The 16,910-nt window shown below is 43.4% G+C and overlaps 4 protein-coding genes and 1 non-coding gene across 5 annotated transcripts; 3 read left to right on the top strand and 2 right to left on the bottom strand.

The window, feature by feature from the left end:
* Positions 1-120: 120 nt before the first annotated feature.
* Positions 121-1,315, bottom strand: O0I10_003266 (uncharacterized protein; the record flags this gene model as incomplete). The annotated part of the gene is made up of 8 exons (XM_058483337.1): positions 121-219; positions 289-399; positions 460-567; positions 621-700; positions 763-889; positions 941-1,057; positions 1,115-1,223; positions 1,287-1,315. The coding sequence occupies 8 exons, from the start codon at positions 1,313-1,315 to the stop codon at positions 121-123; spliced, it is 780 nt and encodes a 259-aa protein (XP_058345956.1).
* Positions 1,316-2,248: 933 nt separating this feature from the next.
* On the top strand, positions 2,249-3,650 carry O0I10_003265 (uncharacterized protein; the record flags this gene model as incomplete). Its single annotated transcript, XM_058483336.1, has 5 exons — positions 2,249-2,330; positions 2,383-2,700; positions 2,754-2,888; positions 2,946-3,141; positions 3,197-3,650. 5 exons carry the CDS (start codon positions 2,249-2,251, stop codon positions 3,648-3,650), a joined length of 1,185 nt encoding a protein of 394 aa, XP_058345955.1.
* A 2,320-nt stretch (positions 3,651-5,970) lies between these two features.
* O0I10_003264 lies at positions 5,971-6,042 on the bottom strand. Its single transcript has one exon. It is a non-coding gene; the product is annotated as a tRNA-Met (tRNA).
* A 1,014-nt stretch (positions 6,043-7,056) lies between these two features.
* Positions 7,057-11,046, top strand: O0I10_003263 (uncharacterized protein; the record flags this gene model as incomplete). The annotated part of the gene is made up of 3 exons (XM_058483335.1): positions 7,057-7,081; positions 7,143-7,297; positions 8,152-11,046. The coding sequence occupies 3 exons, from the start codon at positions 7,057-7,059 to the stop codon at positions 11,044-11,046; spliced, it is 3,075 nt and encodes a 1,024-aa protein (XP_058345954.1).
* A 3,895-nt stretch (positions 11,047-14,941) lies between these two features.
* On the top strand, positions 14,942-15,673 carry O0I10_003262 (uncharacterized protein; the record flags this gene model as incomplete). Its single annotated transcript, XM_058483334.1, has 1 exon — positions 14,942-15,673. The coding sequence occupies one exon, from the start codon at positions 14,942-14,944 to the stop codon at positions 15,671-15,673; it is 732 nt and encodes a 243-aa protein (XP_058345953.1).
* Between the last annotated feature and the right edge of the window lie 1,237 nt (positions 15,674-16,910).

The raw sequence follows: 16,910 nt of genomic DNA, 5'->3' as shown, positions 1-16,910 counted from the left end.
TGTCAACCAACAATTGCATGAATTGATCCAACTCCTTTTAATGTAATACGCTTTACGCTGGTTTATGTATTCCAACTCTTCTAAAGATATCCAATGGCTTACATACTGGTATCCACTCACTCATTTAGCTTCTTCTTGTATTTCAGGTTCCCCCGCAAGTTCATAGCCTTCCATACGTTCAATCATGCGCATTGTAACAAGATCTGAAAACCCGTAAAACTAATAAAGGATCATTAGCCTGAGATAAACCATACACGCCCATCATCATCATCATCATCCATCACTTACCAATGGCCCGCTTACGCGTGTACCTTGTGATTTGCTCTTTTTGCATGCCTCAGTCCACGGTGCTGTTGGTGTTGCTCCTTCAAAAATAGTCTTGCTCTCATTCACTTGAACCTATCATTATTCCATCAACATGTCAATAACAAGAAGATGAGGATGAACTTTTTACGTTACCTTGAAAACGGGTCCATCCTCACCCTTCTCAATGGCCATGTGGTATGTATTTCCAAAATGTTGTTTTGATGCACGAAATCCAATTGGATAAGGATGTCTGTATCGGCACTACGGTGTCCTGATTGAGTGATATTGCCGTATTGGATCCATTTCATACATACACCACGTCCACTCCAGTATTTTGATCGTCCTTTTCCCGTATATAACTCTCCCAGAGACCAAATGGTGGTTCCTATCGATACTATGTGACGAGAGTGTGTCATTTTGCCATGCAAAAGGTATAATGACTTTTGGGATGATTACCTAATGTCACTGGAGCACTAATGACAGCTGGGTCAAATGGCTGTTGTTCTTCGGAAAATTGGACCTTTGGTGCAATAGCAGCTTGTCGCATCTTGTCATTTTGATCCAGGAACGCTTCGATATCGACCTAGAATACACGTCAAATAGTGGACTACAACAGAGGAAAAAAGAGACTTACTGTGTCATCAGGTGCCTCGCCTTTGAGTCGTCGTGAAGTGCGCATAGGTGCAGGAGGTGCTTTGGATAACTTTTTGGGGTGCGAGCGTGCCTTCTTTCGAGGAGGTGGGTCATCGCTCTATAGTCCATGGTCAATGCACTGAAGCAAGCCAATGTCATGGGTAGTTCTTTTTACCTTGTGACCTGAAATGGGAGCGATCCGTTCATTATCGCCTGCAAGTCCAAGTTCTTCCAGGAGCTTCTTGTTCTCTTCAATGAGTCGTTGTCGCTTGAGCTCATACTCGCTAGAACAACAGAATGAGTCGTGTTTGGGTTGAATAAAAGTGTGCAATAGACAAGATACAAACCTCACTTCAGATACGTTGCCCAAAGTCATGGTGATTGATGATGGATGTGAAACGCGAGATGCCGCGTGCCTACAATTCCCAGCAACGTGGTAGTACTCACAACCACCACCAGCAGTGGCTTGTTCATCACCAGCACCACTTGCATGATAATTGGTTCTAACAATAGACACAGGTCCCGTTTACTCCTTCCGAGACAATGTCCTCCATTAAGCTCTTTATGAATCGATATCATGTGAGGATTGCTTACACATTAAGTTTGTAATGTTGTAGGGGAAGGCCTATCAGCTATGTAACACCAAGATAGTGAAGGAATTCCGGCTCATGCGCGCGCTTCATTAGTCGTTACTGTTCCCACGGCAACTTGAAATCAGATCAAAGCTATGCATGGACAAGGCAGCTTACCCTAGCATTTATCATTGAATAATGATTACCATGGCTTGTTGTGCGTCATTGTGTCGCTTTTACGTAGCAATGATGAAGCAATAAAAGGATTATACTATGTGCAGGACTTCTATATCTCCTTTTGACGACGATAGCTGACGCTTGTCAGCATGTTGGACAATCGTCAATTTCCATAGCCAATGAATTAAATGCCTTTTGAGATTTCCGATGCAAGCATCTTTGGGGCAATACAACGGCATCAAATGCACATGTTATATCAAACAATCAATGATGGAGCCAGCTTGTGGAGGAGGACAATGAACGATGGTGGTCATTACATATAATAAAACTTGATTGATTGTTCACCCCCATCAGAGTGAGTATTATAGCGATGTATATGCGTTATGGACGAGTGTGTGTGACATGGATTTTCGGTTGCAGCCGCCGTGATGATGGATTTCTGACACGGTCATGTGGCCATAGGCAACCCTATCGCTTATTTAATGCGATGCATCCACAGGGTGGAAATTGTATCAACGCGTCTTTCTTTCACTTTTCTTAACATGGTTTCTAATCCTACAATGCAAGTGGTTTATTCCCCCGATGGCATGTTGCATGATCCACCCACCGAGGTGACACGAGGAGAAGCAAAACCATACCTTGGTAAATGCACACATTCATATTCACCCGCCTTGGTATTGACAACCTTATTCAGAATCCCCTGCACGTCTTGCTTCTATCAAGGCCTTCATTGACAGCCAACCCAACCAATTCAATGTCATTTCACCCCAAGATTACTCATTGACCCCCATTGTCCAAGTCCATGAGCAAGACTATATCGAGTTCCTTTCGACTATCCATCAAGACTGGGTCAAGGATGGTATGCCTGCTTCAGGTACAACCGGCGAGGCATTTGTTCTTTCCAATGTGGTGGGCAAATTGGATCCTGCTGTGCTCAAAAAGAATGTCAACCAAACTGCCACGGGTCGCATTGGCTATTACACATTTGACATGTCGGTTGCTTTTATGAAAGGTATGATCTATTAAACGTTACATGATCATCAAAAAGCTTATGTGGATATCAAGATACTTGGCGTGCTGCCTATGTTTCGGCACAGATTGCCATGACCGCCGCCCACAAGCTTCTCAAGGAACAATCACCCTCGATCTATGCCTTGTGTCGACCCCCTGGACATCATGCTACATGCAATGTTGCAGGCGGTAAGTGATTTATGCAAGGTTGATTGATAGGGTGTGCTCACGTGATGTCGCATACAGGCTACTGCTTTATCAACAATGTTGCTGTTGTCACGCGATTTGTTCAAGATTACACAATTGAGGAAATGGATACCATGGTCAAGGCTCTCGAATATGATGAAAAGAATTCGCTCATTCCCAGTGCTCCCAAGCCCTCAGCACGTTCATCATCCTCATCGAGAAAGAAGGTGCTCATTGTTGATATCGATCATCATCAGTAAGTTTGGACAACTACACGTGTTGATGAATGGATTTTAACACACGACTTTAAGTGGAAACGGCACACAAGATATCTTTTATGATGATCCCTCGGTGATGTATGTGTCATTGCATGGCTATCCCGATTATCCCTTCTTTACCGGCAGTACAGAGGAGATTGGCGAAGGAGAAGGAAAAGGCTACAATATCAATATCCCATTGAATCCCAAGACGACTACCGATGAAATTTATCTCGAGAATCTTAAAGGTGTCTTGCAAAGCCAGGCTGTCATTGACTTTGGTGCAGAGTTTGTCATTGTCTCCATGGGCTTGGATACTTGGCATGAGGACCCTGTTGCTGGCATGAAGGGTATCAAAAAGGTGGAGACTTACTTTGAGATGGGTAAATTGATCAAGAATAGCAAGAGTACCACAGGTCGTCAGGTGCTCTTTGTTCAAGAAGGAGGCTATACTATTGAAAAGTTGGGATTATTAGCTGGTAGAGTATTGCAAGGTTTCATGGAATAGAATAAAGACGATTTGGATATATGTATCTTTTGATTGTAACGAGAAGTTGTCATTGTAGCATAGACCTACCCTATTCGGGCGGTATAAAGGTCATTACGGTATGATGCTCTTGTCTGCCAGCACTATATGCATCATTATCATGTATGAAATGACTCCTTTTACTGCTTTACGCAATAATGGATCCTTTTATTTACAAGTAGTATTTGTATCATTGTGGAGTGAGTGAGATTTAACTTGCCGACAGCCCAACCACGGAAACTAAATTTGGGGACACAACGCTTCACCCTTCTTTCCTTTACCCCATTCAAGGCAACCCCGTCAAGGTAATGTATGATAAAAGAGTGCTTTTGTTGGTTGCGAGGTATTAACATACACTGAAAACCCATAGGAAGGAGTGTGTGCAAGTGCCGTTGCCATAGTGATATCGCCGCTCGTGTTCTTTATTATGCCACTCCACGTTTGGTGCAACCGGTACATTCCAAACCCAATGCAGCAGAAGAGCTTGCTCCATTGACATGCTAGCATGTATAGACATCAAGATTCGATCTCAAGGACCATGTTGGCTCATTTGACTTTTGTTTCTCCTCTGCTCGACTACATCATGGCGTCGGTTCTTTATGTATACGAAAAAGGCAGGTGTAACGAAGAAACAATGACGATGTTTATTGTATTTATGAATGTTGCTATTATTGGACAGGCTTTTTGTTGGAAGAGCATGGTCATCAAGAGGGTAAAACAGGGTTTGCAAGAGCTCGTCATCCTTCCCGTCGTATAGGCGTTTTCTTTTGCTTACGGAGACGATGGTGATCGCGATAGCGATGATAACGACGACTACACGAGCAAGGATCGGATACTTTTTTCTTCCAATATGCTGCTTGATGAATCCTATATCTCGTTGACATACAAGATTCCAATGATTGTTATGATGACGACCATCGATGGTTGATGATTGACGATGAAGACACCACTTGCACCAGGCCAGCTTATACATGCCATCTTCTTGCTGTAAATCGTAGCCTGGATTGTTTCTTTATGGAAATGAAAAAAGGTATTGGTATCGCATATTAAGATGGATGGATACACAATGACTAATACGTATGATTGCAGCCATTGTTCTCTTTGTTGAGCTCGTCAGATGGCATGAGTCCATCGTTTTTTGATACTCAAGACACCAGCATACCATCCATGATGCTGCAACAACCGGCCCCTGTAGCAGATCGCATCCTCTCGGTGTGTGATGAGATGCATACCATGATGAGAAACCTGAATGGCCTGATGCAAGTGGTGCAAAGGCAAGTCGACACGTTGGCTTCAACAAGGACCTCCAATGACGACCCTTGGATGCTGAAGGTCTCTTCAGCAAGGCCACCTTTACACCTCGCAGCATCGCGAGGTTTACCAAAGACAAGCATGGTAACGCTATGCGATTCATTTTACTTGGGAAACATTGTGGCGTCTATGTCAGGAGGGAACAGGCAAGGTGCTAAGTGAGGATGAAACGCGGCTCATCAAGAGAGAGATCAAGGATCGGCAGTTGGCTGCTTGCGCTAAGTCAAAGGTATGTTTTGAGCACAACCTTGATCCTGTTCAACGTAAGTATCATTAAACGTTTCCACTTGAGTGATTTATTGATACACATTTATAATAGGTCATCAGCTCGCTCAAGTGTCATATGTATTCATACCTCGACAGCAAATCTCATATCAACATTGATATCCATGATAGGCACTGGTCATTCGTCGACACCAAAAAGGAGTGGTGGCATGAGCAAGATAGCTCCCGTCGCACCCGATAGTAGTTTTTTCTTTCAATAAAGCGATTCTTTCTACGAGGTCTTCATTATTATCCGGTATATGCAGTGCACCGTGTATGCATAATCATACAAATATACATGCTATGATTGAGATATTACGTATAAAAAGAAGATGATAGAGAAAGTGAAAGTACGTTGAGAATCAATATACTGTATCCAACTGCTGTTGCCAGCTACAACTACAACATGTCTTATATAGGTTTCTAGGATGGTTGTGTGACGATGATTCGGTGTCCTCTTGCGGGATGAGTGTGGTCGTTGTGATACCTTGGCTTGTCACCTTGTGCTTGATGATGGTATTGGTACTTGAAATACGACAATGATCTCAATTGCTCCTTGTTGTTCGCCTTGCTCATGGTTACAATGTGCCCACACACTACAACATAGGTGTTCTACATCCCCTCAACGTTTATTCATCCACACGCAAAATAAAAGCTCAAGATCACGTGACCCCACAAAACAAGAAAACAAAAAGCTTCTAGATTCATTCTAATCAATTGCCTAATTTAGCTGATGGTGGTTTCGATCCACCGGCCTTTGGGTTATGAGCCCAACGCGCTTCCTCTGCGCTAATCAGCTCTTTATTTAATTGGACGTGCAACTGACAGGTAGGTTTGTAAATTTCCAAATTAGGAAGGTGATCATAGGATGATAGAAAAAGTTGTATAATGTAGCTGAATTGGTATAGAATGTAATGATGAGAAAAGGAAGTGATTTGGGAGGGTCATTGTAGCGCAATTTCAACTACAAGTAGTTTAGTAGATGTATTAGTCAGAGTGAAGTGGTAGGCTAGAGCCCCACCGGAGGCAACGTTCATCTCTTTTATACACGGCCCAATGTTTTTGGGATGTGTACGACGTTCTCAAGAAGTTAAAGGAACGCGTAAACACAGCTACGTCCATTCATCTCCCATTGAGCTGTGGGGCTTTTGAAAAATTCATTTGGTTTGTCCCCGCTGAGCGGCAGGACTTGATCCCCCACCCACTCATTCCTACCCCGCTGAGTGGTTGGACTTGGAAAGATCCCCCTTTTCCTGCTACTGCATACACACGCGCTTTATTTCACACTTACACCAACAACACCTCTTTTATGTTATCCTTTTCGGCTATACTTGTTTGTTTCATCGGCTACCTTTTAAAACAACTATTGGAAACTATGAGGCGCGTCAAATGGGCGAGACAAAACAATGCATGGCGTGCATTGGAGCTTGGGAAGGTGAATGGCAATCATATGCTATGGTATCCAATATCACACCAACTATTACTCAACAGCACACGGCGCGTATCTTTATAGCAATATTGGCCGAGAGAAAAAAAAGACAAAAGGGAGGAGATTGGTGGTCAATGCAGCATGGATGGCAGCCTTGCAACGATGAACGGTTTATTCAACATGACACGCATGGGTGGCCCTGGAGTTGGTTTATAGTGTAGCACGCACATACACAGAACAGCAAAGGGGGTGAGTAGCTGGATACTAGCATGTTCATGGCAACGTTGGCGTGAAGCATATAATAACTACGAGCACTGAGTTAGACAACTGAATGGGCGCTACTCGTGGAATTGGAAAGGCGAATACTTTACTCAATCATAAACGATGGATCAGGATATTCGCAACAAAGGTAAGTAGAGAAAGCATGGTGAAGAGGATGGATAGCTCATACACGGCTTTTATTTTTCCAGGAAAGTGTGAGCTGGGTTTGAGATGGAGAAGGAAGCATGAACGTGGAACGTACTGGGTGCTTTCCAACAAGGATCAAGATGACCACGAGAAGGACAAAGGATGTCTACTGGCGGTGACAGCAGCACAAGGGCAAAATGTGATGGGACACAAGGAGGTAGGTAAGTCCAGTAATGAGTATGAGAAGATAACAAGAGGTAACTGACTAGTGGTTTATTGTTGAATGAGAGCTAGATATATATGTGTGTGTGCAATGAGGAGTGTCAATGATACCAAAAGGATAACGAGCATACACGAGAACGAAGCAATAAAGCAAAGAAAGATGATATCACAATCGTTAGCCTCTGGTGCAGACTTTTATCCTTTTATATATAATAAGATATCATAGCGATGCATGAACGTGTTCCTACAGCGTGTTGAATGCAAGCATACAATAGAAATAGCGATGATGAACGATAAAAGAAACGAGGTAGTCTTTGAAAACCGCGTATCAGGAGATGCCAAAACGAGCTCTCATGCAAGTGACACGACTCAGTTACACAAGATCGCCCCCACACTTTTATGCACTTGTCATCCCCAATCGGCATGGCCGCAGTCGCCACATACATCGTTTTCATGAGTGATTGATCTTTTAAATCCCTATTTGTTGTTTTAGGTGGAGAGTGCTCGTGATTTATGTATCGGGTGTACATCATATAAAGATAGCTTTTGGCTATCTCGCTTTTGGTGATGGTAGTGTCGATCCCAATAATACTACAGATCCTTGATATCAACATTGACTTTGGGAAACATGTATACACAAGGTGAATGCCATACATGATTGGCCACAAGTGATGTAATAACAAGCTTGATTTCCACTGTTCTGGTATCATCAATACCTCCTATATCATTGCTGGAAGATTCCTCTCTTTGAAAAGCCAGGTGCTTCGGTGTGAAGGTTTCAGATTTCTTTTCCCCCTCTTCTTTCTTCTATCACGTTTGAATATGGAGTCAGGTATGCTTGGTGTAAAGGATCTGATCCATACAATGTGTTTAACGCAACATCCCTTGCAAATGGTGGATGCAGCTGTCATCAAAACTTTCGTTCAAGAAGTAATCACCAAAAGGCGATCCATTCGTCAGCAAAGACACCTTGAGGAAGATCATCCGATTTGGTCAACATTCAGCCATCAGCATTATGCTTTATTCAACAGCTTAATACAGTCCCCTTTGACATTCTCACCAACGTCGCATGCTACAGCCTTGAAGAAAGTCAATGATCAATCGACACCCACTGATGATGGCGATGCTGCCACGTTTTACATTCGCATGGCATCAGGTGATAGCGCTGATATTGAAAGCTGCGTTCAACGTTACAGCAAAGCTTTCCCTGCAGATGTCGAGTGGTGCACAACTTTACTCGATCACATCGACAATCTGAAGAATACAAACTGCAAGATCACGCTATTGTATGCCGGGATCACGCTAGCATCCACAGCTTTTGAACGACATGCCAGCGACGAGCGTGTCGGAGGCGGTACAAGAATGCTGAATTGGGTTACAACGAACGGCGCTCTCACATGGTCGATGTACGAGCTATGCAATCTTCGACTTGATAACAGCTCAACAGTACTTGAATTGGGATACATCGAAGATATCATTATCAAATCCATCGGGGATGTTGCACTTAACTCGGCCAATGGTGGATTTTTTATTGATTACACGCCCTCAGTTGACTACCGGCAGCTATGGAAAAAGGTGGCATCAGACATCGGATATCCAAAAGACATTGCATCTTGTCCACTTTCACAGCAAACCACTGAGCAGCTGGACAACCATTACAACGACCTCGTTGATTTCATGAAGCGTACAGCCAAAGATGGTCTTACAATCATGCCAGCACCATCTAAAGCATTGATCAACACCTTGAAGCGCCAATCAATAACCAACGCTTCAGTAGCTGGAGACACTGTGAATGTCATGATGGGTAAAGACATTACCTTCAAAGTCATGAAAGCAGAAGAATATGGATTTTTCGAGGCTGGTGAGATATGCAATGCTAGTCATTTCATGACGAGCATGTTTGACATGCTGCACACTATTTTGGATGCGCCCACCTCTCGTGATTTATTGCCACCATTTGTCGATTTGCACAGCATCCACCCGAATCAGCCTCTAGTGCCATCAATATTATATGCATCACGTTACTTGAAGGTGGTGAAGCCAATCATTATTACAGCGATGTCAGCGAAGGTGTATACTTTTTTCCAGCTTGATGCGTTTGATCCGCTTTGGAGCAACCAAGAGGCGAGAGACCGATTCTTTTCCGACTTGTCATCTCCCGATAATTATGACGACATGACGGCCATGGTTGACGTTGAACATCCTAGCACTGCATTTTATCGTTCGTATGGTAGTCGTATTGGGGATCTCTCAATTGTTCGATACGGCGCCGGTGCTACCGACTTTGCTCTACTATTGCCAATTCGAGATCCAGGAGCATTGAAGTATGATCCTCGATCACAAGTCATCAAGTGCAATGAAATTTTTCTTTCCTTATGCGCCATGCAAGTGTTGGAGATGGTAGTTCGGAAGAAGTTCAATGACAGCACACGACCAAGTGATGCCACCAAGTTGATTGATTGGATGTGTGATATACGATTGGATTACAACAACACTATCAGCAAATTGGGCATCAAAGAAGAACTTGACAAGGTGAAGAAATCGATCAAGGACCTTGACCAGCAACAAGGATCTTCGAGAATGACATCATCTGCTGAAAGGAAAAAAAAGGCATCGAAAGAAGTTGATCTCATGGAAGAGAATCAACCACCAACAAAGTCGATCATCACCATGCGTTTCATTGGTGGCCCTGACAGCGTTGAGAGGCAACATCAATACGACCAACTTCAAGCACAGCATGAGAGCCGCAAGAAGCGTTTCATCTCCATTAACGACACGCCAACACCAGCAGGTATGCAGCCGTTCACCGATGAATACCTTGCTTGGTTTATGAAAGGATCAGCTGGAAAAAGTATCTTTAAATCAGCAAACGCTATGGGCAACAATCCAATGACTGGCTTGAACGAAGATGAGAGAGAAGAATACTTGAGAAAACGGCGTTTTGGAGTATACAGCGACCGAGCAGATCGTGACAAGAATGCAATTGCTTTGATCAAGGACATGGGCCAAAAATTGGGTGATTTTCAAAAGTGGATGGCTATGGACAAGTTACCAATCATGGCGAGATGCCCCAGTTGTGAACAACGTTTCATCAAGCTACACAACACAGTGCACCATTGCAGCATCCTGGACCAAAACATCACATCACAGCAACATGGATTGCAGTATTTCCGAATATTGTACCTACATGACATATTTGAAGCACTTCACTTGGATGAGCATATGGAAATACAACAACACGATGCAGCTATTATACTCAATCAACACCAGCACCAGAACATTTCAGATCGCGTACCTGGATCGCTTGGGATGGTATATGGCACAGTCGACACGTCGGATGATTTCTTATTGCTAATGGCCGTGGACAAAAGCATCATCAATGATGGCCGAGGTCGTGGCGATCCCCCCAACAACTTGAGCAACGATGCCTGGTTTTTCGACAGTAGGGAATTGATGAATGGCATGATCACACATTTCAACGATAACCCGGTGAAACAACTATCCGAGGTCTCATGTGCCGTGATTGAACCTTGTGAATACTACAGCATCCGGTATCCATATCGCAAAGGAGCCAATTCACCAGTGCAGCACAAGCACAACAGAAAGAACAGCAAGTGTAATTTCGGGGTTACGTATACATCATTCAATCATTTACCTTGCATCGTGAGACGCTATCTGTGGATGTCATACCGAAAAGGCAAAATCAATCGCAATCCAATGACATGGGAATTTCAAGCGCAGTAGTAATAGATTCTCCCACCTCCTTCATTTACCTTTGTATCGTAGTCATCATCATTATTGTGTTCATAAAGCAGAGACGACATTACATACATGATAGACACTTTATGTATGGTAGTTGGCAAATATGATATGAAAACGGGAGTATTTATCGCCATCTTGGGAAGCGTTACATATATAGACGCTGACCACAGACTTTGAGAGCACGTGATATGTTGGTTATTGCGGGCAGGGATAGCGTGGTTGGGGTCGTGGCAGTCAATAAAATTGTGAGGTACTATGAATAAGAATGCTGAATAGTAAAGCTTTGGCCAATGAGAAAGGGGGATAGTAACCAGCAGCTGGTGCAACGCTGTTGCATGAAACGCATTAGGATAGCGGTACAACGCGTTTTATAAAAGTCGACTTCTTTATTTTCATTATTTTTCACTTCTGCACTGGTGAGCAAACAGGATGTTCAAAGGGGCAAAGAGCAATCAGGGACATGAAGCTCGCCATCCAACAACAAAGGAATCTGGTACACGATTGCTGACATCACCTTCCTTTCAACCGGCAACGCCCAGCAATTCGGTCTTGTCATTTCCCACCACCTTCAACTCCTGCCCTCATGACGAATGACAACACCAATGACCAACCCATTAGAGATATTGAAGTTGAGGGACCAAGTGTACCACCATCCGGTTTGCTTGTGGATATCGAGCCTTGTGCAATCACTACGAACAATGATGGTGTAGACGACGTCTGGATGATGATGATGATGTTGTTGATGATGATGGCGCCATGGACCAACAAGGAAGTTTTGTGGATGATGATTGTGGTGAAGAAGCTGCTCAAGTACAAGGCCATGTGAAAGGATATCTGCTCAAGATGCAAGCAAGTGGTTGATGAGGTGAAGGACTATGGTGGTGAGCTACAGCAATACAAGAACAAGTCCTTTTGGATGTATCCTATCGATGCTTTCCTTGTCTTGTGTGGTAAGCTTGATCCAAGTATGTTGTATTTGCTACGTATATTCATTTGGGTATCACACATACTAGTGAAACAACCAAGTGACTAGAGAGCGTGTTGGCATGGGGACGTCCTTATATCACCCCTAGTTAGTGGTGACTTAGAAAAATCTCCGATTATGCAGCCTCGACTTAGAAAATCTACTGTCACCAAGCTCCTCCACCTCCAACAGCTTGTTTTTCTTCACACCCCTCTTTATTCTTCTTGTACAACTACTCGGTTCACGCCTTCCACCTCTTGTATACGTTCTTAGCACCATTCAGACTTCTCCATTGTCACCCTTAACTCCATCTGGAACTCTCCATCTATATGCATCGCGTGTCTTTGGCGGGTTTCTTGTCACCACACGTCCTTCTCAAGCAACACTTTTTACAGCACTCCATACCACCCACACGTCATACGCCTCTTCACTACTGTTGCAATGCACTTTACAAACACATGCTCGTCGACCTCATTGGTTCCATCTTGCTCGCCGTCGTCAACGCCTTGCCACCAAAACCTCACACAGCGTACCAGCTTGGGTTAAGACGATAAACCAAATCGAGGTCATAGAAGTTTTCTTTGCAAGGTTGATATCATGCTACTTGTGGAAGTCTTTATTCAAGGCGTTATTGGGCTGGTAGGTGTTGGATCACTGGAAGGAGGTATGCACAAAGGTACGGTATTGGGGATATGATGATGATACCATTGGGTTGCGTGGTGATCGCGTTTTGTTTTCTATTGCTCTTCTTTATCATCAAGCCCTGAAGCTATGTGGCGCTATGACTATATACAAGGACATGGATGGAATGGGCTGCAGCCAATTTAGGGTACGTGATAGGATTAGAATGGTGTATGAGTGAATAAAATGGCTTTTGTTAAAGTAAGCATGAAAGTACGCTGCGTTCATAAATGGTTTTCGTTGTACCAAGGATCCATTTCAATACAATAAACCCAATAATAAGTTATGTGCTTCGAGATCTTAAACAGAGGATGAGCAACGGGATTAAACATACGTCATTCAATGATAGAAAAACTGGAGGATACTTGGTTGAATGTTGTCAACCAAGAGTACTCCTCATTTGCGTTTGTCAACCAGGAGTACTCCATGTTGACTTATTTAAACCAAGTATCCTCCAACCTGAATTACTTCAAAGATGATTGCCATTGCGTAGCATCACTAAACAAGGTATGCTTAATGCCGTGGAACATCCTCTGTTTGACATTATATATAGGTTCATGCTTTATGATGGTCTTTTGAATGATTGAAAATGATTCCTTTTACCACGAAAACCATTTATGAACATAGCGTAGTTTCATGCTTACTTTAACAAACCCTTTATTCATTCCTACATTATTCTAATCCTGTCATGTATCCTAAATTGGCTGCAGACGATCCCATGCATGTTCTTGTATATAGCCATAGCATTACGTAGTAGTCTCCAGCGCTAGATGATAAAAAACGCGAGTTGAAAAGAAGACGCGACCACCACGCAACATCATCATCAATAGAGCCATCTCCATCATCATATCCCCAATACCGTACCTTTGTGCATACCTCCTTCCAGTGATCCAACACCTACCAGCCCAATAACGCCTTGAATAAAGACTTCCACAAGTAGCATGATATCAACCTTGCAAAGAAAACTTCTATGACCTCGATTTGGTTTATCGTCTTAACCCAAGCTGGTACGCTGTGTGAGGTTTTGGTGGCAAGGCGTTGACGACGGCGAGCAAGATGGAACCAATGAGGTCGACGAGCATGTGTTTGTAAAGTGCATTGCAACAGTAGTGAAGAGGCGTATGACACGTCGGTGGTATGGAGTGCTGTAAAAAGTGTTGTTTGAGAAGGACGTGTGGTGACAAGAAACCAGCCAAAGACACGCGATGCATATAGAAGGAGAGTTCCAGATGGAGTTAAGGGTGACAATGGAGAAGTCTGAATGGTGACAAGACGGTATACAAGAGGTGGAAGGCGTGAACAGAGTCGTTGTATACGATGAATAAAGAAGGTGGTAAAGAAGAATACCCTGTTGGAGGTTTGAGCGTGCTGACTTAGCCGATTTTCAAGTAGGGGCTGCATAATCGGAGAAATTTTTCTAAGTCGCCCTTAACTAGGGGTGATATAAGGACGTCCTGTTGGCATGGCAACTGATGTCGTAATAAAAATACGAAAGTCAAATAATCGATTGATGATCCCGCATTTAACTCGGTAAAGGGGGTTTCTTTTTCGGTTACATCCCCTGGAAGAGAACGGCAAATGACATTGGGTACCCTTAAACAAGCATACAAAGTTCATTATCCACTAAAGTCTTGAAAAAATCACACGTCACTATGATGTCAATGGTATTTTCATGAGGCAGAGCATCCAAAGATGGTATACTTGTATGCCGGAGCCATCATCTCGATTGCTGGATATTTTATTATGACAATTCCTGAACAATACTGCGATACTGAGGCAACTACCAATGTGATGATGAGAAAGGAGCTCCCCTACAGAGTTATGAGAGCGGAAGTCCTTGAGTTCTTTGAAGCTGTTGAGATCTGCATGGGTCTAGTCTTTGCCAATTTTGCATGGGTCTAATCTTTGCCCAATTTGTCGATTGTCGTGGGTGAAACTCTGATGGATGCACATCTTTCCACTTCTTTGACTTGCACAGCACCCACCCAATTCAGCCTTTATTACCATCAATCTTATATGCATCGCGATACCTGAAGGTGGTTCAACCAATCATTATTACAGCAACGTCAGCAAAGGTGTATACTCTTTTCCAGCTTGATGCTTTTGATCCGCTTTGCAGCAACGAAGATGCGAGAGAACGATTCTTTACCGAATTTTCATCTCCGGATAGTTATGGTGATATGGCGACCATGATTGATGTAGATCATCCAAGCACTTCGTTTTACAAACGATATGGCGACCGTATTGGTAGTCCTTCCATTGTTCGATACGGCACCAGTGCAACCGATTACGCCCTACTATTGCCAATTCGAGACGCCTGGTGACTTAAAATACGGTCCCAATCCTCAGACGGCTAAGTGCAATGCGCTATTCCTTTGCCTATGTGCTATGCAAGTGTTGGAGATGATCGTCAGGAGGAAGATGAAAGACAGCACCCGACCAAGCGACACTGCCAGGTTGATAGCATGGCTGAGCGATATACGTCTCAAGTACAACAGCACTATGGAGAGACTAGGGATCAAGGATCAGGATCAAGAACAAGGCTCTTTAAGAATGATTGCTTCATCTACAAGGAAAAAGGCATCGAAAGAGGTTGATCGTATGGAAGGACAGCCATCATCAAAGTCGATCATTACTCTGCGTTTCCTTGGTGGTCCTGACAGCGTTGAGAGACGTCAACAATACGATCAAATGGAAGCACAGCATGAGAGCCGCAAGAAGCGATTCATATCTCTCAACAACATACCATCACCAAAAGGCATACAACCCTTTACCGATGAATACGTCACATGGTTTATGAAAGGAGTAGCAGGAGCTAGCATCTTCAAATCAGCAAACGCTATGAGCAACAATCCTATTATGAGTAGCTTGAATGAAGATCAAAAGCATGAGTACTTGAGACTCTGCATCTATGCTCCTTTCAATCCAAAAACTAATAAAGTGATCCACACTTTGCACATCTAAGCTGATAGTACGATACCCATATTATGTTGAATCCAATTTTCGTCCAATAAAAAGTCAAAGAATACGCAGCACACTGTGCCTGTTTATCAATTGAATATGATAAGGGGAGAATGATTGAATAGGGTAGGTGCGAAACAAGTAGAGGCATCATTCTATCCTTGATTGCTGCCATCATAACCACCATCCTTCATCCATGATTGCAAAGTAGCTGCTGTATGCATGATTTGAATATTCCAATAGCATCCATGGCTGTAAAGCGTCTTCTTTCCTCAAAGGCATTAGCCCCTTTGTCAATTCCATCCAATCCATCACCCATCCTCAGCCGTATCCACGTGATGTGATCCTTCATCTCTGCTTACGACGTCCCAAGTAACGAAGCAACATTCAAGAATTCTCATCACTTCACTTGCTTCCATCCCTCCATCATAGCCATTGCACGTTCAATATTGCTGTTGATATGGCATCATCCATAGAAACCCGTATGTATTGAAGCAAGTTGCTACACGTAAATAAAGCTGCTTCTATACAATGGCTATCTGCTATTCACGTAAACAAGGCTGTAAGGCAAGTTGCTGCAAGTAAAGAACGCTGTTTGAGACAATGGAGCGAATAGCAACTGCTGGAATGAATGCTGTTACGTTTGATCGTGGCAGAGGAGTGTGCATGACAATGTGTAGTATCAAGGTATGCGTGTGTTGTAGAAGAGTGACAAGAAGGCTGTGTACACGCCATGGACCTGCCATTCAGTCAAAGACAATCGGATCAAGACAATCGTAGGATTGACATGATGGGTTGAAACAGGACAATCGTTCGCAGGTGGTACATAGTTGTATACTTGAATGGGGCAACAGGTGAGAATGGGAGGAAGAGGGAAGAGGCTGGGAGTGGAAATTGGTCGGACACCTCTTGTATTAATGCATGAACACTGTACATCCAATCCTTGATGTTGTGATTGCCCCTCTCGAACCTGAAACTTTCACACAATGTGCTCTTGGACATGCTGATCAACTTTGTTCTAAAAAAGACATCATGCTTCATTTGAAAATAGTGAATGGGAGGGTACAATGTGGGATTTAGTATGGAGGTCGGAAAGCAGGCCAGCGCCAGATTCATGATTTATGGAAATAGTATGTATTATCTTAGGATTCCCCATCTCGAACCTGAAACTTTGTCAGAAGGTTCGCTGGGACATGCCGATCAACTTCATTCATTTAAAAGTCGCAGACTTCATTGTGAA

Source organism: Lichtheimia ornata (assembly GCF_029851405.1).
Source record: "Lichtheimia ornata isolate CBS 291.66 chromosome Unknown scaffold00010, whole genome shotgun sequence".
Lineage (NCBI taxonomy): Eukaryota > Fungi > Mucoromycota > Mucoromycetes > Mucorales > Lichtheimiaceae > Lichtheimia > Lichtheimia ornata.
The sequence above is the reverse complement of the archived record's forward strand: the minus strand, read 5'-3'. Positions and strand labels throughout refer to the sequence as shown.